This window comes from Sparus aurata, chromosome 21 (genome assembly GCF_900880675.1).
Source record: "Sparus aurata chromosome 21, fSpaAur1.1, whole genome shotgun sequence".
Taxonomy (NCBI): Eukaryota; Metazoa; Chordata; class Actinopteri; order Spariformes; family Sparidae; genus Sparus; species Sparus aurata.
Window position 1 is genome coordinate 13415372 of NC_044207.1, and position 24616 is coordinate 13439987.

At 40.0% G+C, this 24616-nt stretch overlaps 1 protein-coding gene across 6 annotated transcripts in view; it reads left to right on the forward strand.

Moving 5' to 3' along the window:
- Positions 1-24616, forward strand: part of pde4ca (phosphodiesterase 4C, cAMP-specific a) — a 49957-nt gene that overhangs the window by 13581 nt on the left and 11760 nt on the right. For 3 of the 6 annotated variants that reach the window (XR_003982003.1, XM_030401534.1, XM_030401538.1), the window contains exons 2-3: positions 22896-23087; positions 24314-24358. Coding sequence is in view for 5 of the 6 variants with exons in the window: in XM_030401534.1 (XP_030257394.1) it covers positions 22896-23087; positions 24314-24358 (237 nt within the window). In the remaining variant the exon portion in view is untranslated. Of the gene's footprint in view, positions 1-4731; positions 5650-22895; positions 23088-24313; positions 24359-24616 lie in introns of those variants that run through there. The other 3 variants (XM_030401536.1, XM_030401537.1, XM_030401535.1) reach the window with 3 other exon arrangements.

Consider the following 24616-nt stretch of genomic DNA (forward strand, 5'->3'; position numbering starts at 1 on the left):
ACCTCCTAAACAGTGCCTGACTGTTTTTTAGAAATCATACATGTTATTGGTGTATTTAATATTCCATTATCAGTAGCAGAAAACACTTTCTTCTGCACAAACAGGTATCATCACATTTAGATTGACTTAACTTGGCATTAATATCTCTACTGTAAAATACGCTTAATTAAAAAAACTTTCATTAATGCTTATTTCACTGTTAACAAATAAGAAAAAGCTTTACAAATGTATTAAGCAGTGTAAAGGTTTTCAAACATCAGTCGCAAATTTATAATGGCCATCACAATAATGTTTACAGATGAACTACACAGTATTTTTTTTAGCCATTTTCAAAGTAAACACTTTACAAAGCCACTTTGTAAACACAAGTGCTTAGTAAATAGTTTATAAAGCAATTTATTGTTTGTTAACAGTGAAATAACTGTTAACTGAGGTTTAATGAACTATAAATATATCATTTATTAATGATGGTTATTATAAAGTATAACAATAGGATCAGTAAATCTTGTCCTCCAGTGTAGCATGATGAAGTTTTAATACATTAGTAAAATGTGTACTACATGGCATTACAGTTCTGCACTGGAAGAAAAGAAAAACCCTGGTGAAGCTTAAGATTTCATACAATTTTACTATAAAGCTATCACTCAGAGATGAACCACATTTTATTCCTGCTGTTAGACAAATGATTAAATAAGCTTATAAGAAATGCTTTATGAACTTTAGTGTTAAGTGTTAACTTTCTATCTTAGTTTCTGCTTTGTGGATACGTTCAGCTCATTGTAAATATTTCTAAATTAGGATTTGGCCAAATTTTAAAACTGACAATAATAACAATTTATCTGTGAGCATTATTTTCTTTTTCATTATATTTAATTTAAAATTAAGATCAAACTTTAAGTTTTAAAAACCTCTATATTTCTTGGTTACTTCAAACAAACAAAATAATGTATTTAAAAACAACGACAGAACATGAAAGATGTCGCATCATTATCACACTTGATCACACTATACATTTAAAAGTTGACTTCATGTAAAAAGGTCAGAAAAACTCATAACCTCAGAATTACCAAGCAACTCATGCTAATACATTCAAGTTGTACACTCCAGACATGTTAACAACTTCAAATTGTTAGTCTACTTCACTTGGTAATTTTGTGGTACTTGGTTTCCTCAGTTTTTTAAGCAAAGCAACTTTGTCAGATTTTATTATGTACATTAATTTCAAGCAAGGGAACAACACAAAGTGATTGACATCGCTTTAGAAGGCAGAGTTAATACTGACCTTTCCCAGTTAATGTCAAAAACTTGTCACATGAAATAAAACTCAAAGCAGCCATTTTTTTTATCATGAGAATGCCACTCCCTCATGATTATGCTATTAGATGCTATTTTATCTTTTTGTGCATTTTCTTTAGTTCAAACGTAATTAGTCTTCAGGGGACAACATGAAGGTGGACATTTATCTGTGTCAGCTAACTTTGCAAACAAACCTCAAATAGACAGTGTGTCCACTGACGGGCAACAACTCTTGACACACAGCGCTGCTCCTCGCTGACTTCAAAACAGCTCGTTATCCAGGAATGCTCACCATGCCTTCATGTAGCAAACATATGATGTCATGAGGCCCCTTTGCAAATAATGGACTATTAAACCCACAATTGAAGGTCAGCCAGAATTTATGATGCCGCGCTATTTTATGAGTTTTAGAAGTTACCTCTGAATCGCCTCGGCCATGCCGTTCAGCGCTTTACAGCCATCTGTCTAAAGACGAGATGTGAGGATACTGAGCAGAGCTAAACATTTCATGTCTGCCTTTCTTCAAACATCTTCTCTCTTCCACCCCAGTGACGCAAATACATTGAACGCTGTGAAGTCCTCTGGTACACTGCCAGTCTATGAGTGTGTGTGTATGTGAGTGTGTCGCTAAGTGTGTGCGCATGTCCACTTTAAATAACAAAGGATAAGACTCTTGAAGCGTGTTGTTTAAGCACTTTATTCTTCTAACTGCACATGAGAACAATTTTCCTGTCATGACAATGTGTCAAAATGTGGGTGCTCACGACATCTTCTCATCCGGTTTGCATCAGGACACTGGGGATGGTTTTTACAAGTCCAAAGTCAGATAAGATGTTCATGTTTGTATAGTACATACTCACACAAGATAAATGTAAATACAAGGCCAGGAAACTAAACAAAGTGAGAGACTTAATAATGGAGGTAGAGTCTCTTTATCAAACCTCGAGGGGGCCTGATCGTGATTCTGTTCCCGCACAGTCAATCCTGCACAATCCAAATAGCTTCCATTTCATTCATTGTAGCCGTGTGATTGGATTTATAAACTGTTGCTGTTGAATTCAGGCTCCATAAAAGCCATACCATACAGCAGTGCTGTGGGTCGATTCAGTTTGTGGTTTTGATTGGCCCTTTTTGTGCATGCACCTCTTCAGATTTCCTTAAATGGCAGTTTTTCCTGAGTGCTACAGACACAGATCCTTTGTTTTTTATTGTAGGATTATATTAAATGCTTTTTCAGAGCAAATACCACAGTCACAAGCTTTCTGCGCTGTATGTCGCAACCAACATATTTATAAAGTTGAATAGTAAAACCACAGCAGCATTTTCACATTTCTTGGTAATTGAACAGTGGTCCTGTGATGCATTTTAAACTCTCCTGCCTCTGGAGAACGGCCTGATTCACGTTAAAGATACTCACTGAACTTTCTTTTCTTGCTTTTTCCTTTCAATTCTCAGCTAATGTTCACTCTCCCCCTTACATTTGTGAATTCCATAGTGATAAGCTGATGCTATCGATTGATTTGCCAGTTTAATCGAACCATGTCAAACTGCAGGAGTTAGCTCGAAGCGCACGTCCATTTATGGAGATGTTTCTGTGTGTAAGAGCTAGCTGGATAGCAAATGGCGGTGGCAAATCTTTTGCTCCATATTCATAGTCATTGTTTTAACAGTGGGTTCCTCATTTCAGACAGAGATGCAGCAGGTTTCTAATTTCTAGCCAGCGACCTTTATTATTGCTGAACCGACAGTACACTTACATACCTTTTCTTGCTATAGTTAGCAAGATAATTAAGCTAATGTTAGCTCCATGGGTCGAAAAGCCCCTCTTCAGCTTCAGTGTTTGCAGCGGACCCGTTTTAAAATGACATTCTTGTTTAAAGTGTTGTTATTGCGAACTTGATGCAGCTGAAATACAGACTATAGTCACATTTACTTTCAGCATAACGCTGTTGGGCTGATTGGATTTCAAGGAGTTTGCTTTTACTTTCAGGATGAAAAATATTGTTGACTAACTGATGTCTTAAACAAATGTAGCCCTTGCTTTGTATGGTTCATGGCGGGGTTGCTGAAGTGAAATAACAAGAATCAGATTAGCCACTCACATGAGCTTAGACTCTCACAGCATCCAGGACAGGTTTCCACACAGCTCCTCTTTGATACTACACAGTTTCCAGTAGTATGTATTTCACGTTTATGCTAGTCATAAGTTATTGTTGTTTACTGTCAGCAATAACTTTAACACCGCAAACTAATATTAATGATGTGTTCCTTGGCTTTGAAAGTAAGCATTTAGGTTAGTAGCCAACGGTGGGTAATACGCTAGTTACCCAGGCATGCTAATGATTGTAGCTCACGTTAGAACAGATAAACAAAGGGTTTCATCCAGTCCTCACACTTTCTCTTTTGTATTCTGTTGACAGACCAAAAGAACATGGCCACTTTCAAACTTGTATAGGGCCTATCTTTAATGTTAAAGTCAAATGCACACTATGTGGGAGTGGTTCAGCAAACAGTGAAGAGATGAAAAATTGGTCTTCAACACCCAATGTGATACCACAAATATATACAAATTATAACAAGGACTTGGCGACATCAAATCAACTGATGGCTGTCAGAAAAGCTAATCGCCATCCTCCCATTAATTACATTTTACAAACTCTTCTCTCGTTGAAAAAACTAAAGCTAGGCTTGATCTGTCTCTGGGAACACAGCCTCAAGCCTCATGGCCCCGGTCTCATTTTACTGATCTCTTGTCAAATATTTCCTGTTTAAGTTTTCATATGAAGCCTACAGAAGGTCGACCAGCTTAGGTTTCATATTTACTTTTCACATTTCTGGCCTTCAAAAATACACTGCCCCCTGGACATGGGTGACCTTGCATGCTCATGCCTAAGCCTGTGCGTGAGTACATACTGTATAAGGGTAAGTGTGTGTGTGTGTGTGTGTGTGTCTGTTTGTTTGTACATGTTCTTCGTTCTCAGCAAGCTGTGTCCCAAGAGCTACTTACTATAATACCCTATCATACTCATCCTGTCATCAATCTCTTTACCTAAAGCAGACAAGACATTCGTGCCGCACACACAAACATGAATACACAATCCATCTGGAGAGGATAATGGTACCGTGGCCGAAGGGAGAGCGCTGTTGTACGATTGTATAGGAATTCAGTGTGTGTGTGTGTGTGTGTGTGTGTGTGTGTGAGAGAGAGAGAGATAGAGAGAGAGAGAGAAGGAAGGGGTTAAAATGGCTAAAACATTTGAGGAAGGCAGGAACCATGCTGGCTCTGATCCCGCCCCCTTTCTCAGCTCTGACCTCACTCTGAAACTTGTTCCCCCTCGTGTGTGATGCACACACACACCCGCAAACACACACACACACACACACACACACACACACACACACAGACACTTGCTCAGTCACATGCCTACACACACTTACGCACACCCTCCGTTGCTCACATACACACACACACACGTCTAACAGCTCTGTGCACATTCGGTGGAGCGCTCAGACAAAAAAAATATACGCAGGGCAACTGTGACAGAATACAGCAGGAGAGCAAGTTTGCCCAGGGAAAAGAAAGGTCTGTTTGCTCTAAGATTAAAGGTGTTGCAGCCATAGGGGAGAGGAGGAAGCAGAGAGAGAAACAGAAGAAGAGCAACAGACAGACAGAGAGAGAGAGAGAGAGAGAGAGAGAGAGCAGGCAGACCGAAAGAGAGAGGGGGAAGAGGGCAGCGGTGTTGCGCCACATTTAGACCCGGAGCAAAGACAAGATGTACATGGGGGACCGATTAATGGACCTCTGCTGAGAGTGATGAAAAGCTTTTCCTACAGCCTGCAAGGCAGACAGACAGGCAGCAGGAGGTGTGCATGAGGAATTCAGGTGCTCAGGAAAAAAAAAAGGAATCACACTCCTAATTTATTCACATCATTCAAGGAAAAGAAGATTTCCAGCAGCACACAGTAGCATGGATTGCATCATTGCTCTGCGCTGGAGCCACCGGTCCTAGAGCTGGTGTCCACTCCCGCCAGAGGTAATGAGAACTCCTGGGAAGCCGTGGAGAGCCGGACAGCCCGACAGAGCGAGAACGACGAGGAAGCGGGCCGGGTTTGACCGGGATGAGAGCAGCCACAAGCTGAGGAGAACCAAGAGAGGGAGAGCAGCGGAGCGGCCGAGAAGAGGAGGGTGAGGACGAGTTAAAAAAGAGAGTAGACAAGAGAAAAGATGAGTGTGCCGACCAACTGTGGGTTCTGTGTCTCTGTGGAGCGGAGTATCACTGTGAGGAGTGGGAACATATGGGGATCGCCGTGTGCTGTCAACAGGCCTATTGACATCATACAGAGACGCAGGCGGTAATTAAGAGCTATCTCATTTACTCTCACTCAGTCCTTTTGTCTTTCTCTGCTTCTCAGTCTCTCCTTTCATCTCTTTCGCAAACACACACATACACTACAGCATGTGGAACAGAATATATATAGATACATTGTGCAGTACTATATATGAAGTAAAGAGCATGACTCAGTTGGCAAAAAGGCATTTACTTTCACGATATGATACACATAAATATGTGAATATGACAATTTCTTATATCAATGTGTAACGGGAACATAAAGATGGAGATCCATACAGGGCTGACTATATTGTGTCTATATTTGTCTTTTTGAGCTTGTTAACATCTTTTACAAGTCAGTATCTCAAATCTGCATTCTGCTTTCTTTTCCTTTATCAGCTGTACTATTTACAAAAACATTCCTTGGCCCTTATCAGTTGTTTTTGGTTCATATCTGCATTTCCCAAAATATTCTTTTTTATCGTATTTCCTCTTGACCACTTTTTTGTTAGATTAGGCGCTGCTCCAGGGAATCTTTTCTTTTCTGTCATTATACATTAGACACCAGATATCTAATCACTCTGAAGCTGCTGTTAACGAGAGTCAACATAAGGGAACTGTGTGAAAATAACACATTTTGTATTGCATCTGGTTTAAGAAACAGCCCTCCATGGAACTTTAAATTACTCAGTTAATTCTGCCATGAACAGTCCTGCCAAATCACATTTGTGGTTGAAAACAAACTCAGTGTGGTTGTACTGTATGATGTAGCTCAGCCAGGACTTTAAAAAAAATGCGGTGACAAGCGTGCAGAAGTCTGAGTGTAATTTCAAAGTGTGTAGGAGATAGAAATAAAGGCGATTGTACGGTGCCTGCAGTTTTATTAACCATCTGCAAAACTTGTTGGAAGTTTAGCAAACATCCAGCTGATTAACATTATTAAGGAGGTAAAATGTATTGAAATGTTTGTTTTTTTCTAATGGGGCCACTGATTTCAGAGATTTCACATGGTGGTCTCGTTCACATATGGATTTTATGCTGCAGCTGTAACCAGCGGCCAGTCTGTTATGTCTCTAAACACTAAGTTAAGGGCTATGACATGTAAAAGAAACACTGACTTTTAATTTAAATTCTCTATTTAATGAGTTACACCAAGGTCATTCCAAACAATGTAAACATTTTAACAGAGGGCAATACAGCTGAGTTAAAATAGATAATACAGAAGCATATCAGGACCAATAAATAGAATAAAGATACATTTTGAAGAAAAAAAAAATTAAATACAAAACAGAAAACTGAACTTGCTAATAAATAGAACTAAACGGTTGAGGTGTGCCTTCATTACGATCAAATTGCTGTACAAGAAAAGGGTCAGAAAAACAAGACGGCGATTCACATTAAATTAATTCTGTGCTGGTGAAAAAGTAACCGCTGAAGACAAACGACGCCTGTGTTTGAGTGTGTACTGTCCACACATCCATCACATTACTACATAAGACCACCTGTCTGTGTTCATGGCTCTCCATGTAGCTTTAATGCAAGTGTCCTTTCCACAGATATTCTCACAGGAAAAGTTTACCATAAGTTTTGTTGCTTCACATGTAATCCTCATTGCCAGTGGGGAGGCCGCAAAGGACGTCTCAGTGATAAAGTCGTGTTTACATTATGCTCATCTGTCGTCTTTCTCAGGCAGGATCCTTGTTTATCAGATGAAATGCAGAACATTTGTGAGCGTGGCGGATGTTAAAGGGCAGTAATCTGTTTAATGCCTTGAATTTAATTCCCCCAAGATCCATGCCAAGAAATGTAATTAACTTGTGCTTTTGAACAAGCAAAAATCTCCCCTTGTGAAGCAAAAATATGGAAACATGTCGGACTATGACTTGTCGAACTACTGCTCAGATTGCTTCCACCTGTGGTTCTAGAAAGTAGTCCAGAAATTCCCGTCTCTTTATGACGATCCCTTTGACGAGCTTGTGGAGGAGAGTCTTAGCCTTGGAGGCAGGGACGTTGGAGCTTTATTTGGGATGAGGTATCGATCTTCAAGGGTGCACTGGTGATGGTGATGGAAGAGCAAACTCTGTAGGAGCAGCAATCACCACCACCGTTTTATTCTCTGGTGGTAAAGCAGGGTGGAGTGCAGGGGGAAGCATACGGTTATCAGCCTTGTCAGTGCCCATGTTTGAATCTATTAATATCACATTTTTTAGAAGTCAAGACTTCTAAAGTTAAAGCTCTATTTATAAGTATAAAACTGATTAGACAGTACATATTTGTGGCATTTAAATTGTAGATGTGTTGGCTTATGAAATGTTTGAGTGTCTTCCTCTTGCTCTACTTCCTCTTGACTTTTCCTTCTTTCTTTTTCCTTCTTGCCAAGGCACTGACCTTTTGACATAACGTAGTGTCTAATAGCCCACTCAGACATGCCAGCCGGAGCTCTTTATGAATGCATAAAATATATTCTGAACGTAGGTATGAGAATAGCTGACAAGATCAGCCTGCAGTGGTAGGAAGCTTATAAATCTGCAGCTTGGACATCAAACATAGAGCGTCTTGCGTGCCTGTGGTGCATGATTTAAAGCCCAGCTATCTCAGTTAACCACAGAAGACAACAGCCAGATGACAGTACACCTTTCTCCTTAGATGGATATGTGGCCAGGGGATGCATGTTTTTACGTGTACCGCGAGTGCAATAGTTACCAAATTGAAGTATTGAGTACATCTGCTCTTGATACACAGCGTACTGTTTGCTAAGAAGTGATGGCTTATATTGCCCAGTGGCGGTTATTGGTTTCTCCTTTCAACTTTCAGCTGCAAAGGTAACACCTGTTTTTCCTAACTTAAGATGGATAGACAGGATTTCTTCAGAAAAGCTGGGACAGTTGCAGCTTACAGGCTTGGATGTATTCTGCTGCATTTATCTATCCTTTGATTTCAATTTTATGAACCTGAAATTTGCTTCAGGCAATGAAAGCAGTCTCTAAGGCCCATTTAATTTGACTATATCTGTCAGCTCAGAACAACATGATGGAATGATACTAGCAATACAGCTCAAGGGTGTCGGTCCACCATTTGGGTCCAGATTGAAATATCTCAAGGACTAACAGATGGATGGCAATGAAATTTTGTACAGTGTATCCTAATGACTTCAGTGATCCTCAGATTTTTTATTTTCTTTATCACCACCGCGAATTTGACATTTGTGTTGTTTTTTCGGTGTAATTTTGTTGACCAATATGGGTATGGTTCACCGTGCTGTTTGGTACTTATATTCATGTCGCCCTATATTAAATTTAATGATCCCTTGAATTTAACTGTAGCACCACCACAAAGTACACATTTTAATATGCCCAATTGTTTGATTCATGAGCAAATACTTGCAAAACTAATTGCATTCCCATCAGCCATAGCTGTACTTTGTGTTCAGTGTTAATTGGCAAATGTCAGCAAGCCAAAATGCTAAACTAAGATGGTAATAATCGCATAAGGTGTTGGATGTGTTGGAGTGTGTTTAACTTGGAAACTACAGCTCATACGAAAAACAAGAAAAACAAACACAACCAGAGCTACACACGCTACAGTTTCTATGCTTGACTTAAATGTTTGGGCTAACCAATGCAACCAACAGGAGTAGAGAGTTTCATGCAAGAAAAGCAGTGGGATCCATAATAACGCCACTTATATGTGTTATATGTGCTAAACATATGTATCCATGAATTTCTCGGGGAGGTTTCTAGGGAAATGATTCAGGGTGATATTTCTGGTGCTTGGTGGAACTAGCGTTAGTAAAAAATAATAACTGACGCAGTACTTTCAAGTTTTTAAAAATGTTAGCTAAGAAGGCTATGCATCAATAATAGTGTTTGTAGTATTAACTTAATAAAGTTGCTAACCTAATCTTCATGAATGAATGATACGGCATACCAGTCGCTACAGGATTAAGGATTAGCATCCTGTTAGCATGGAAAACGCTGGCTCTGGTGACAGGACCATAAATTGTGGAAGCTATCACAGGGCTTGGGATAAGGTGGATATCAACACTGACATTGTGAGGTAATTAGAATGCTGAAGTTAGTATTTAGCTGAAAGCCCCACTTTATGTGAGTATGGCCTCACAGAGCTGCTAGCATAGTTTTGATAAAAGTCTGTATACTGTGTGTAGTGTTTTTTTTTGTATATTTAATAAAAAATGTAAAAGTTATTGTCTTTGCAACAGATCTGAAGCTATACTCAGATGTCACATTGAAAATAAAATGCCTTTTAATTAGCTCCATTAGTTTGAGCAAGGTTCTCCCCTCTGCTCTCCCACCATTTACAGCCTGCTGTGTTTCCACAGGCTATTGATCTAATTTCCCTCAAATCTGTCTGCAGAAGGCCAAGTCTAAAATGAAGTGGCAATGACACAGAGCATTATACACTTATGACAGCCAGGGAAGGGGAAAAAATGCGAAAGATTATTTCTAAATCGACCACTGACAGCAAATACAAGTATGAGCTTTGTTGGGTGTCTGGGAGTGAGACAGTGTGATTTATGCACCGAGTAATTTAATATGAATTAAGAGTCTTACAAAGACAGCCGTTTTGGCGGGTTGCATGTGAGTGAGGTAACTGAGGCTGAGATTTAGAAATGCATTTCTTAGAAACCCAATACTCTCTCCTGTCAGTTCAACCTGGGAGGACAGAACAAATCTTCATCTTGCTTGATTTATCAAAATCAAAAGTGCGAAGGTTGGACACACCGATGTTTTATACGCCAAGTCCTGTCAACCAGCTTTTTATTTTTTCCTTGTTGCAGATAAGTATGTGTACATAAATTCTTATGTTTGACATAGACACACACCACTTGTGCCAGAGGTCAACTGCTATCTAAATTTGCCAGGTCAATGTGGCCATGATAAATTGATCCGAGCTTTCAGTCACAGCACATGAATCTCCTTATTCGCAGAAATTATGAAGTCATCCCATGCCCTGCATGGAGCATAACTGTCACTGGTTGTGGCGCTGGGAAGGAAGCATCACAGCCAGAAAGCATTTTGTCGTAATAAATGTGTCTGAAAGTGTTTCCAAGGCATTTCTTAAGTCATTAGTGGCTTTTAATGGTGGTCTGGCCCACAGGGAGCGTTACGGACCCTCATTTGACTGCCTCACAAACAGCAGTTCCACTGGCCTCACACACAGAGACACACACACACACACACACACACACACACACAGCTCATCTGGGCTCATATTTGTGTGTTCATTTGTAACGTTCACTCACTGAGAGTTAAGTCATGGTTGAGTGCAGTGTGACAGGCGTTATGGACTGAATGCTCTCCTAAAACCCCACAACTTTACTGTCCAGTAACGAGCTTTCCAGACACAAGTGCGCAAGAACCATTCTTCTTGGAATGACAGAATAATTGTGCAATTACGTGTGTTAAATGTTGAAATTCTGCAGTGTTTCACTTGCATATGAACACTTAAATTTAGACCACATGTTTGCTTCATTCGCTCTCATGATATCACAATTCCTTTTGCATTTGTTCTGTACCTGAATGACACTGGCAAAGATACTGTGTAGACCATTGAAACTGTTGATAACACAGGCATGAAGATTTGATTGGCTTCAACTATCGACTGCATTTTATGTTCAGTTTGAAAATATCCTAATCAAGTTTACATCGCTTTGTTAACAAGACTAATTCTGGAATTTCTAGAAATCATACAAAGTTAAATCTGAAAATTAACATTAGCTGAACAGGTTGGGCAAAGTCATTTTGTTTTTAGGCTTCCGTGCTGCAACAGGTTCTAGTAACACAATATCTCAGCAACGCCTCGAGGGAATTTGTTCTAATTTGGCACGAACGTCCACTTGACTAGAGTGTAAACGGATTAGATTTTGATGAAGTGATGATGGTTTATAACTCAAAGGTCAAAGGTCAACTTCACAGTGACATCATAATATAATTGCTGACTCTAATATTAGCTGTTCACTGTGAAGTTGTTCTGACTGTAGAGATCTTCTGTGCCACCAAGTTGATGTTTTAGAATCAGTAGCTTCTTTAGGTGTCGGAATTTGACCATTTTGTTGTTCCTCATGGTGAACTTACACACTAATAGACATACGACAGTAGTCCAACACAATCTCATTGGTTTTGCTGATATTGAGCTTCAGATGATTGTTGTTGACCAACTCTATGTCAGTCCTCTGTACTCCCTGGTAAAAAAAAATAGTCTGTTAGCAAAAGGCAGCATGTTTCTCACTGGAAATGATTCACTGGAATCAAACATGTTAATAAAAAAAAAGCACTTGAGACCTTTCATTAAATTCCTGTAAAGTCTTTACTACATTTACGAGTCTGGACAGACTCATTAGCTGCAACTGAGACATACATTACATGTTGTTATAGTTCTTCCATGCACTTTTTCATTTTCTTCAGCTCTACTTTTAGAACAAAGAATTTCTAAATATTGTCTGAATTGAAATTGCAACAAATTCATTTATACTAGCAGGACAAAGCCACATATTGGGTGCATATAAGGGTTCAGCATATTTATGTAATATCGTCACAGTCTGTCTCTGTGGTCTCATCTCGCTTCAGGAGCCTTGACCATTAATACCTCTCCCGATCATGTTACAACACTTTTATAGAGCTGGTTCTGAACTTTTCTGAACCTTTTCTCTCTCCGCCCCTCACGTCCTCTCTTCATGTTTCTTCTCACCTTCAGACCCACCACTTATATTAACTTCACTCCAAATCTGCTTCTCTCACTTCACTGTTTTCTTTGTGGCACTATAATATCCTGGTGGAAATAATTGTGTGTGTGTGCGTAGGTGTACGTGTACGTAGTTAGATTAGAACACTCACTGTAAATCTCTTCTGGTCTCCAGGTTTATTAAATTGACCGCTGCCACTGCTACTGTGAAATACAAAAAGTGGCTTTTGAACCTGATGGTTTGCATTTAGAGGCCTGATTTCATTGAATGGGCACAAAAAAGGAAGAATTTCTCAACAATTTGACTGCACTGAAATTGTTTGAATTGTTTAGCTGATAAGAGTTTGAAAAAACAGCAGCTATCACAAGTTTATTATGTAAAATGGACACGACAGTCTCTTTTTTTCTGCCACTGGGAAATAAACAAGTAGACCTCAACCCTAATCATGATACAGTACCAAACTAGTCCTTAGAATGTATCAGTTGATTGTTTGTTGACAGGGCGACTGTCCTCAGCAGCCACTTCACCCTGTTAAAGTCAGCGGGCGCTCCATGTCCACCAGGACAGGCGTCATAATGGCCTTGTGTTGTTTTCCAAAGGAAAGATCTGAGGAAGAGGGCTGGACTCTGAGACGGTGATTAGAGCCATCAGAGAGGGAACACAGAGAATACAGTTCCCATATGATGCACATGCACACACACACACACACACACACACACACACACACACACACACACACACACACACACACACGTACAGACATACATGCTAGTTTTGTCTTCCTTTTTCTGTCTGTCTCTTGCTTTTAGCTGTTCATTTCATAGCAAAATAAACTGTTCGGATTTAATCACAGTGGATGGAGTTAAGTACAGTAAGTCAGCAACCACACACACACACACACACACACACACACAAACACACAAACGTTTAATTTATAGACCAGCTGTTGGTTTTGAAACAAGTAAGTTACATTACTGCCAGTGCATGTGTGTGTGTGTGTGTGTGTGTGTGTGTGCGTGTGTGTGTGTGTGTGTGTGTGTGTGTGTGTGTGTGTGTGTGTGTGTGTGTGTGTGTGTGTCGCTATGGAAAAACAAATATAGCCTTGTTGTCACTGGCAAAGATCCATTTATTTTGACTCTATTTGATACAATTGCATATTCAATCTTATTTCCTTCAATGATTGAATATTCCTGGATGGTAATAAACTCTGACTAGATCAAGGAAATCTTAAGTTTCCCTCTTCCGTTGCCAAACACTTCCAGTCTACACACAAACAGAAGAAACAATGCAGTGTCCTTCACATCACTAGCTCTATACAAATTAGTGCCATTATACAGTCTGTCTCATAACTCTTCTTGTTTTATAAAAAGGTCAGTGAAGTGAATACGTGTTCCTGCCTTTCTGTTATTTCAGCTAACACTGTACACACTCACATTCTTTATAGAACCATTCTTCACTGCCTGATTCTGAACAATGAACATACATGGATATCACAGTTGCATAATGTCTATACTTAGCTATCATTTGGACATAAAGACGCTGACATATCGGCTCTGTTTTTGTCGGGTGTGAAATGGTACAATGGTTGAAAGGTTATTGTTTGTGATGCTATTTATGAAATAATAGCAGTAGAACTCTACTTTTAAATTCTGTGTTACCATGCCAAATGCTTCAGGAGGTTTTACAGCTTACATGTATATGCAGAGGGCAGTGATTTCCCTCATGTTATTTTAACAAGGCGAGTTAGTTAGTAACAGAGACAACAGGACAAACAGGGGCCGCTGGGAGACGGAACTAATGTTTTCCTGCATGCTGCCGCCCACGCAAGAGTTGTACCAGTGAAATCAGATAGGGAAACAGTTAAAAACATTGGGAAATACCCTTATTTGTCCTTGCACAGAGAGTTAGATGTGGAGATCAAAATGTAGCTGCAGCCATCAGCCTGTGGGCTTAGCTAAGCATAAAGACAGGAAACACATAGTTTGCCTACCTGCAACTATAAAGCTCAAAATTGTCCTGAGTTTTAGTTTTGTGATTTCCTGTTTTATGTTGAAGGTTCATCCTTCATGTGTCATGTTTTATTTTCCACTTCCTGTCTTTGTCTGTTTTCCCGCACTAATTACTCCAACAGCTTTGGTTAGATTTAAGCTCACTTATTGTTCTGTGACCTGCCTGCCTCGGAGTGTCTTGCATTTGGGTCCAACATGTTATATCTGTTCAGCGTTAAAACATAAATTTGACACAGCAGCTGCTGAAAGTATAAAGAACCAAACCAACCAAGAACCAATATAAGTTCTCTGCAATTTTTGTTCCGGCTATAACAGTGCTTGACACATGATCCTCTGTAACATGGTGAACTTACCTTTCTACACTTGGTTTTTGTTCGTTCCCATGCCAAGCTAAGCTAACTATCTCCTGGCCACAGCTTCAAATTTCTCATACTGCCATGAGAGAGATTCTCAACAGGAAAGTGAATAAGCCTTTCCCAAAATGTCAAAGCATAACTGTACTATTCTTAATTCTGATAATCATTTGAAGATTGTTAAGTACATGTATGTCAGCCACAATGTAAATGAATGTGATCAAAGTTCATACTGCAATGTAAAAATGTGCACGAGATGCCAAAGAAGACAAGACAAACTGTAAGCGAGACTGCTGTGAGAGATTAAACCATGTTTTAAATAAGGATCATATAAGGTTATTGTGAATTAATGTAGGTGATAGCACTTTTTTCAGTTACACATGTTAACCATGAACTAGATGCTTATTACAGTAGCATTTATATTAGTCGCATATTAGTTTTTTATTACTCATAATAGACCACTTATCAATGTCTACATGGCCATATTCTACAACTACAAAGCCATTAACTGGAATTAAGTGTTTTCCATTAGTAACCTACTAGTTACTGCTTGTTGATAAAATGTAAGGTTTAGTTGTTGTGCATGGGCCTTAATGGTTGTCGTACCACGAGAATAGTCTTAATACCCCTTAATAACACAATGTAAATATGGCCTACTCCAGGGGGCAAAAACTGAAACGTAATGGTAGACCACAGGCCCAAATCGAGCACCTATTGTGCTCTATTATTTAGAAATGATAATACACAGAAGTCAAAAGGGCAAGTGAGAAAAAGAGATCTTTATATAATGTGGTTTTTCTTTAAGTCTTTAAGTAAATTTTTTCACTCCTGTGTGTTTTGCCAAGATATTTTTTTTTGTTTTCACCTGCCTCTCTGGGCTTCCGTAGTTCTAGGATGCTGCTCAAATTGTCATTCCGCCTGCTGTGCTCAGATAATGAAAAAAATTACTATTACCTAACAGAAACTAGAAAAGTAGAAAGAAAGATGTGGCGAGCTAGACCAAACTTTATCGCTGGCCCCACTTTAGACATTCCTCGTCTATTCTTATGTTACAAAACACAAAACAACCAGAGTGAATACTGTCCAAATAACCTTAAATGTAGTGTTTCTAACTAACTATGTTACACATATTAAATCGAGATCCTGCTCGTAACTAAGTCACAAATAGAGAATAGTAACATATGGTCATGCAGAATATTACTAAGTCATTAGATATGACAGATGACTTAGTAATGACGACTTGCAAGCCAGTTTGCTAATAATATCCATACCCTGTATCCTAACCCTCTGATGTAGGTTAACTGAATACACATAAAAACACACCACCTCCATCAGGTTGCCGCATGATAAAAATAATATGCTATTACAGGAAAGGAGAGGAAGGGCAAGACAAACAAACAGGGTGGTTCTCCCTCTGTGTGAGGGGCCACAGAAAAAACAACCAGACAGCTTTTATCCCAGAACACACACACCCGTGACTCTTGTGTTACACAGTCACTCACACACACATAATGTCAGTGTGAAATTGAAATGGCGGTAGTCTGTCCTCTGATGTGGCCAGGTTTACCACCTCTGTGGTTCATCATCAGTTCACTTTGTAGCGTGTGCAAGCCAGATACTGTACATACAGCCTAGATTATAATGCACCACGGCAGGGGAAGAAAGTTTGAGTTCTTACTTCGCTTCCAACTGCTTTAACATGCTCATCATCACCAAAACCAAATTATTCCACGTTATATAAGGAAATAGTACTCTCAAGCGTCACCAGAGGAGATCTGTGTTACATGTAACACATGCTCCCTGCCTTCTTTTGAATAAATGGCCGAGCCGGTCCTGCGAGTCAGCTCTGGTGTAACAAATTCTACCTCTGGTTGTGTCACAGCAAAGGCCTGCGAATGAGGAATGAAGGTTCAGATGACAGCTTGCCCTGGTTTACAGGCCTATCTCCCTGTCTCTCCCCCTCTCGCTCTGCCCCGTAGCTCCTGTATTTTAATGCTCCCCAGATGGGATTGACGTTGCTGTGACAGGCGGTGACGCAGGCGGGGTGTCGGGTATCAGGGCCACTGACAGGTTACCATCAATCACACCTCTTACCAGCCAGCCACTTAAATAACAAAACGCTGTAACACACCTCTCTCTTTGCATTTTTTTTCGATGCAAAAGGCTTTATGATGCTCAGGAATGTTGGCTCCACTTTTGTCTTTTGAAAGTAATCAGGTGTGTGTGTGTGTGTGTGTGTGTGTGTGTGTGTGTGTGTGTGCGCCTTTGAGGCAGATCCGAATAAAGCCCTGTGTGCGGACGCAGGAGCCAATTTAAGATGGATCTGTTTAACTTTATCCAATCTTATTTAATGTTAGATTTCTTCATCCTCTTTGTCCATAGAATTTTGTTTTGTTATCTGTCTCACCAACAGGATGTACTGATAATTTTAAATTTATCATCTGTTTAATTTCATCTTAATTGTGAAATAGGATTACAAGCAAACTAACAAACTGAGTTGTTCAAGTTTTTATTTCTCACATTTTCTTTCTTTTCTTTACGATGGGTCAACTGATTACCTGCCTGGACTACTGTTATATTCAGAACTTTTTCTTTTTGGCTCTTTTTAATCGAACAATTACTTAAACACTTAATCGATTATCAAAACTGTCGCTGATTAATTATTTTCCAATAGACTCATCAGTGAATCGACAGTTTCAGCTCTACTGTATATTTGCAGATTGGCCCGCTCTTGCAGTATCACCAGAGCCCAGTAGAGGGATCTGTCCTCTTGAGTGACTGCAGACTGTAGATTTGTCTCAGTTCCCCAGACAGCACTCACTACACACATCAGCCATCACTCACAAACAAGTTTATCTGCCATCATATGAAACAACACCCTCCCACTCAACAGGATTATTTTTAACAAAAAAAATCACATTGTGTTGAGTTTCTTTTTAATCAACTTTGGCTGAAAGTGAGAAAGTGAGCGAGGGAGGAGGGTATCAGGGAAGGAGAGAAGAGGTGTGTGGGTGGGTGCGACTGGCTGGCATGTGAAAGACACGAAGACAATAGAGTCGTATTAGAAAACCGACCGTCCACACAGCCACGGCGCTTGTGTGGGAGCTTCCTGTCCGGATGGCATGTACGCTTCAGCCTGAACGTGACCCTTGACCTCTTAAAAATACAAAATGCCTCAGTTGACATAATTAGTTTTGTAAAGTATACGCTTAAAGGCAGAGGGGGTATTTTTGGTTTCGCGTTCACAGCACATTTGCTATATTGACATTGCTCAAATGAAAAAATAGATGAGGATGCTGCGTTTCACAGTACACTTCTGCAACCTGCAAGAGTAGTGCATGAATATCACTTGAAAAATTTCTGTCAGTCCATAAGAAAATAATTCTAATTGGACAACATTAGTCTGTTGTAATTTAGATTGTGTTTTAATTTGCATGTTCATCCGAACACTTGTGTGATTGGTTGCAGTGGGTTCATACATTAACATTAATTTAATATAATGTAATTACACAGACACTAAAATGGGAAAAACAAATCTGCACAGTACGGACAAATTCATCTTCATGTCCATTTTGAAATCATTGTTTGCTTTATTGTCATCAACCTTCACGTGTTCATGCCACTGTTTACACTGAAGCTCTTTTCCCAAGGGGGATCTTTGCGGTGGTGTCGGGAATCGTGTATTGTATATTGATATGTAGCGAGTGCAGAGATACAATATTATTGTGCGCAAAACTAGTCTGGTGTCATGAGTAAGTCAGGACTCTCTGTTCACTCCCCTGAGAAAGAGGAGAGAACTGGAAGTGAAGCGGCAGTGAGGGAAAGTCGTGGGCGATATTTTTATCTGTGATCTAATTTTAGCTCGGCATGGGCTTCAAATAGAAACTTCACCATAAATATTCATGAGTGGAGAGAAGAATCTGTTGCTCTGCGATGCAGAGAGGCAGAAGAGAGAGGGGAAGGGGAGGGCTCTGTTCTTTACCTGAAAGTCTATTTTTAGCTGCATTGCTGCCACTCTCGGTCTATTCCCCATGCATGGGAAGACTAAATTTAGCTGCATAGAGACAGAAGCGTGATGCGAAAACAAAAATAGAAACAAGTTTACGGTCAGAGCATGGAGGAGAACAGCCAGGGGTGCAGCATCATTAGGGAGGACAGAGGGAGAAAACAGGAGAGATAAAGAGTGGGTGAAGCTCCGAGCTACATGTGTGCTCATTGCAACTGTGATGAAATGATGCCTGTGTGTGTGCAAATACACATCATAGGTGTGTTAGGTGGCGTGTTGCTCTTCTTTAGCACATTGAAGTCATATTGAGACACACTAAACAGGTCTCATTCTTATGTTTGTGTCAAAATGATGATTAATCATCAGATACACATCTTTTGATACATATATGTGTATATATATAGATATAGATATAGATATGCACCCTACCAGCTGAGCCACACTGGCCCAGTCACACAGTGTAAATACAGTTAAAGAAGCCCTCATGTACGTGTCTCAGAACAAGCTGTACTCTCATCCCTTTTGAAATTTGACTTACTCTCCTTCTCTCTCTCTTTGCCCTATTTTACCCCTCACCCCGATGTCTTCCTTCCCCCTGCCTACTCTCCTCTCCTCTCCTCTCCTCTCCTCTGCTATGTATAGTGCAGTCAGTGTGTCTGACTCTGTCACATTGATGCAGGGATGGAGTCCTCTGTTCGGCTGCTGTTACGTAACAGCGAGTAACGCACCAACATCTTGTCCTCATGCAGCAGCATCCTAGGAGGGTAGCAGGGTAGGAGGAGGGGCACTGTAAGAGGGAGCGGAGAGAGGAATGAATAGGATGTTTGCATGCTGCAGTTGGTGGAGAGCCATTAAAAGCTGCAGCCTTCAAATCAACCAGATGTTAGAATTAAAGCTGATAAAGCTGCAATTAAAGGTTTTTAACAGCACTGCTCTATAGGTTGGTCTGTCGGTCCTCTAGATTGCAACAATTCATCATCAACTATTGGATGGATTTGTGCAGACATTCATAGATGAACCAAAATGAGTTTTGTGACCCTGTAATTTTTCATTCAGCTTCACCATGAGGTTGACATTTATGGTTATGAATCAAATATCTCAACAACTATCAGGTGTATTGCAGTGAAATTTAGTACCGACATTCATTATCACCTCAGGATGAATTGCGAACACTCTGGTGATTCCTTAACTTCCTAAACAAAATATTAATTTGTCCAAACATACCTGCAGAACGAATGATATTGCCATCAGTCTCTGATTTCCTTTGTGTTCAGTGCTGATCAGCAACTTTGAAACTCACTGATATGCTAAATTAAGCATGCACAACAGTACTGGTGTTCAGATCATAGGTAGTTTGTAATAGAACATATTCCACCGGCAGCCATATTACTCTGTTGTCACACACAAGGCGGTAAACTCAATGTCTTACTGCTGCGTTCCAGGTTGTATGTCTTATGAATGTAGGGGATCTAACAAATCATTAATGCGCTGGATCCTGATTGATCAGCAACTGAAAAGACAATTGATAAAATATGGAGCGACATCAGACCATATTTCAAGGTAAAAACCACGTATATGCGTCGAAGCACTTCCTAGTTACCATTACTGTTTGATAGTGTTACATGAAACAATAGGAAAGGCATAAATTAACACGCATCTTGGGCACATTAATATAAGCCCGACAGTGAAACATGTTAGAAGCAGTTGAATGCTGTAGTAGCTAATGAGTTATCAAATATATTGTCTTACCTTGGAAATATGGCCCAGGTCCCTTCAGATTTTCTCTATCCATTGTCTTTACTGTTGCTGGTCGACCAAGAAGCGGTAAGATAATAACAATTTGTCAGATTCCCTACATTTATATGGCTTCCATCCTGAAGTGAAAACAGCCGCCACGTAAATATGGTCTATAAACTTTCCACAGCTAAACAATGTGGTTAATGTTGTGTCAGTCCGTACTCTGTCCAGGTATTTGTGATGTACTCAGGACTGTAATGTTGTTTTTTTTATTGTGGTTTTATGATTTGCCCACTTATCATCTGCAGACATCTGCAGCTAGCGCTTGTGCACACAGAACCACTGATTTTGTTTGACTTGGGTTTCAGAGGTTTTTATTTTTGAACGCTGTTTCCCCTCCTGTATTTATTTGAAAAAGATTGAATGTGGGCCTCAGCATCCGTCCGTCCAAAATCCTCCACGTTCTGCTAATGGTTGTTTTGATTAAGAGTGGACTTCTACTCTGGAGTTCCTCAGACTGTTTATAAAAGGAGACGTGTTGCCAAACGGAGCAGGGATCTGACAGAGTCTCTCCAGGTTCAGCAGAAAGGCGGTGGGAAAGACGAGATGTGGATCAATGCAGAAACGTGCCCAGACTGTGAAAAAACCCCTCGCTGTTCCTTTATTTTGTGTTACTCTCTGTAGTTGGGTCGCGTTTGATGAGGAGGAATTCCTCCTCACCTGAAAGCCGGGCTATTTTTAGACTCACATGACCTCCACGTCAATGCGCTGATGCTAATTTTATACGCACTCTTCACTCGCAGTGCCTCACCACGCACACGCCTGTGAGTGTTCACGCACAAACTTGCACCTGCATGACATTAGCCACACAGACTGCACACCTTTAATGAAGTGCGCATCATGTAGTCCATGTTGTAACAGTTTTTTTTCCAGCCTGAGGAACAGAGAGACATCTGGCTGGAAGTGGTGTGACTATGGTGGTCTCTGCTTTTCTTGATTTCAGAGGCAGCTAAATGAGATTTTCTCTGTCATCCACTGTTTGTATCTTATAAGCTTTATATAGTTGATGGCTTCCTGTAGGACTGGCAAATGTATCGATATTACATTGTCTTAGATTGTGGATGTTGTGTTATGGTCTTAAAGACTGCATCACAGTAAAGTGAATACATTTTTGGACCTACAAGACTGTTCCACTTTTTCTAATACTTGCCTTTACCCACTGAGTCATTATATCCACATTACTGGTCGTTATTGATCGAAAATCTGGCTGTGTTAATATTTTGTGAAGGTACGAATAGCCATCCCTGCAGTGTTGCTATAATACTGATATCGAGATATTTTGCCCAAAATTTGCCCAAAATTTGGAGATTTGTATTGTGACATAGCCTTAAAGGATAAGTTCAACTTGAAGTGAAAATACAGTCTTTTTTTTACTCACCCTCATGCCGGTGGAAAGTCATGTTAAGTTTTATCATTTGTGCAACATTTCTGAAGCTTCATAGCAAAACAGTGTTTCAGCGTTCTCCTAAACCACTGAAGTTGGTGGGGATATGAAAAAACAACTGAAAAACATTAAAATGTCTCCAGAAGCCGTAAAAATTCTAAATTTATTGGAAAAGACGTTAATTACACCCTTGATACCCCAAGATTTTGGCTTAAAGAAAAGGTGTGAATAAAATCTTTTCAAATTGATTTGGGATCCAGTTGTCCTAATGGTCAGCCCCATTCTACTGCATCGACATGCAGCCATCAGAATCAGAATAAGCTATTCACAGTCTGTGGCTCTCAACACCCCCTCATTGTGTTAACGCAGTGCTGATTTTAGTCCACTTTGTGTGATATATTAGTGTGATAACAGCATTCCCACATATTTCACACTGTCATATCCTTCTTGTCACCCTTCTAAATTGGTCAGTTTTAGCACCTATTTTGGTCCTTACTGATTTATAATTGTTACGCTTCCTTCTGAATTACACTATTTCCTGTTCAAGAGATGAAAATGGCTGAATGTTGTCACCCAGTAATGAAAGCTTGTGATATTTTTAAATGTGGGGTATTGTATTATATATTCCCTTTTTTCTCTGTCATTGTTTCTGGAGCTGCCCCAGTCTCTAAACTGGGATTTTCTACATCACTTTGTTTGTGGCCACAAGCATAAGATTTCCATTTCTATGTCTCTGTCTATGGATCAGCCCTCACTGATACAGGATGACATACATTGTGGTAGAGATATGCTAAAACTAGTGCTAGGAGTGTCTTGGTAGGATAAATATTTATTGTGAAAGGATAACTTGTTAGTTTAACAACGGCGATGGATGTCCAGAATGGTTCTGATTGATGCTTCTTTCCTCTCTTTTCCATGCTGTGGAATGAATCTGCACATTAGTTTGTATATCTGATAATTTGTGTCTTGCGTCATCTAGCCTTAATAAACCCTCTCTCCTACTTTTTTCTTCTCAGCTTTGATGTGGAGAATGGATTGTCGGTGGGTCGCAGCCCTCTGGACCCTCAGGCCAGCCCCGGCTCTGGTCGGGTCATACAGCCCAACTTTCCTCACAGCCAGCGGCGGGAATCCTTCCTTTACCGCTCCGACTCTGACTTTGACCTTTCACCCAAAGGTCCCTCCAGAAACTCCTCCACTGCCAGCGACCTGTAAGTTCACTCCCACCTCATGCTATTGATCTGGTACCTCTTCATGACACTCGTGTTGTATATATTCTCTGTGTTTAGAAGCAAAATGTGTTTCCATGATTTATTTAAGACTCAGAGGACTCTCTGTCTCTCAGTGCAACCCTGATTATAAAAATGTTGGTTAGCTAACATGAATAAACATAAACAAAAATAGAATATCATTATTTGCAGTTTAACAAAGTGTCCCTGAGCCCGTGTAGTAATATCTATTATACAATAATGTGTTTCACAAATTGATGAGCCTCGCTCTCATTGCTTGTGAACGACTGAGCCTTTTGAGCATGTCCCTTTCAAACCCAATCATGATTTTGTTACCTGTAACTGATCCAAACAGGTGTTTCTATAATCTTTCACAGCATTTTCTATCTCCTGCCCCAACTTGTTTGAAACCTGTTGCCGTGTATTTTCAGTCTTACTCCTCAGTGTTGCATGAGACATATCAGTAAAAAGACTTCAGCCCTAATGCTGAGACTCCAGTTACCAGTTTGTTTTCTGTTAAATACTCTTTAAAGGGGCACACTGTTACTTTTTACAGACCAATATTGTTGAACTACAGGACTTCTAGATGGGAAATGTGCTGTTTTTGTTCTCACCCCATCATAACTCAAAATACAAGCCTGTTTTTTGCTCTAATTCTTACCCATAAAAATGTAAACATATGGGTTTAAAGTACATACTAAAGTTTTGATAACTGGTGCAAACTGCTGTCATGGAATCAAAAGCTTTGCCTCTGTTTACAGGCTCCGGCAAACAGTCCTTACTCTCAAACTTGAAACTTTTTATACGAGTCCTAGAGAGTCCTCTGGAGCCAAAGGGATGTACTTTTTAGGTGCACCTTTTTACGAAAAATCCTACATGGACCAATAAAAAAGGGGTCTACCTCTGGTGCGTTTCTAGTCCAAGTCTTTCAGTTCATTGCACAGAGGCAGTAATAAAACATGCTGTGCATCGCCTGTGTCTAAAATAATCCATCACATACAATCTAAGTGTTTGCATGTCAGATCTTGTTCTCAGGGATTGCAAATGGAAAAAAGGGGCGTTTTATTTTTTTGTTTCACTGTTTGTGTGTCAAACATGTCCCTGAATAAGCAGACCCCTCCACAATCCAGAACATCTAAACTCATTGAAGTTTGAAAAGTTAGCAGTCACAGGTCTCCTCATCGACTCTCGCCTATCTGTTTTTAAAGGGAAGAAAGCTTGAAGCACTGGGAAGTCAACTGGTTGTCATCTCGGTGAGAAGAACATGATAAAACAATAAAAAAAAGATATAAACACTGACTCTGTCCCCTTGAAGCCCTCTCCTGCATTCCCTCTAGATGGCTTCACAGCCATTTCCCACATCCCTCCTAAACCAACGTGACATAATATCAAACACTTCACCTGATCTCCGTTAGACCCCCCCAAAACACCCAATTCTGTTTTTCTTTGTTTTTGCATGTGAAGCTTAATCAGAGACAACCAAGTATAACAATACACTTTTTGTTTTTATC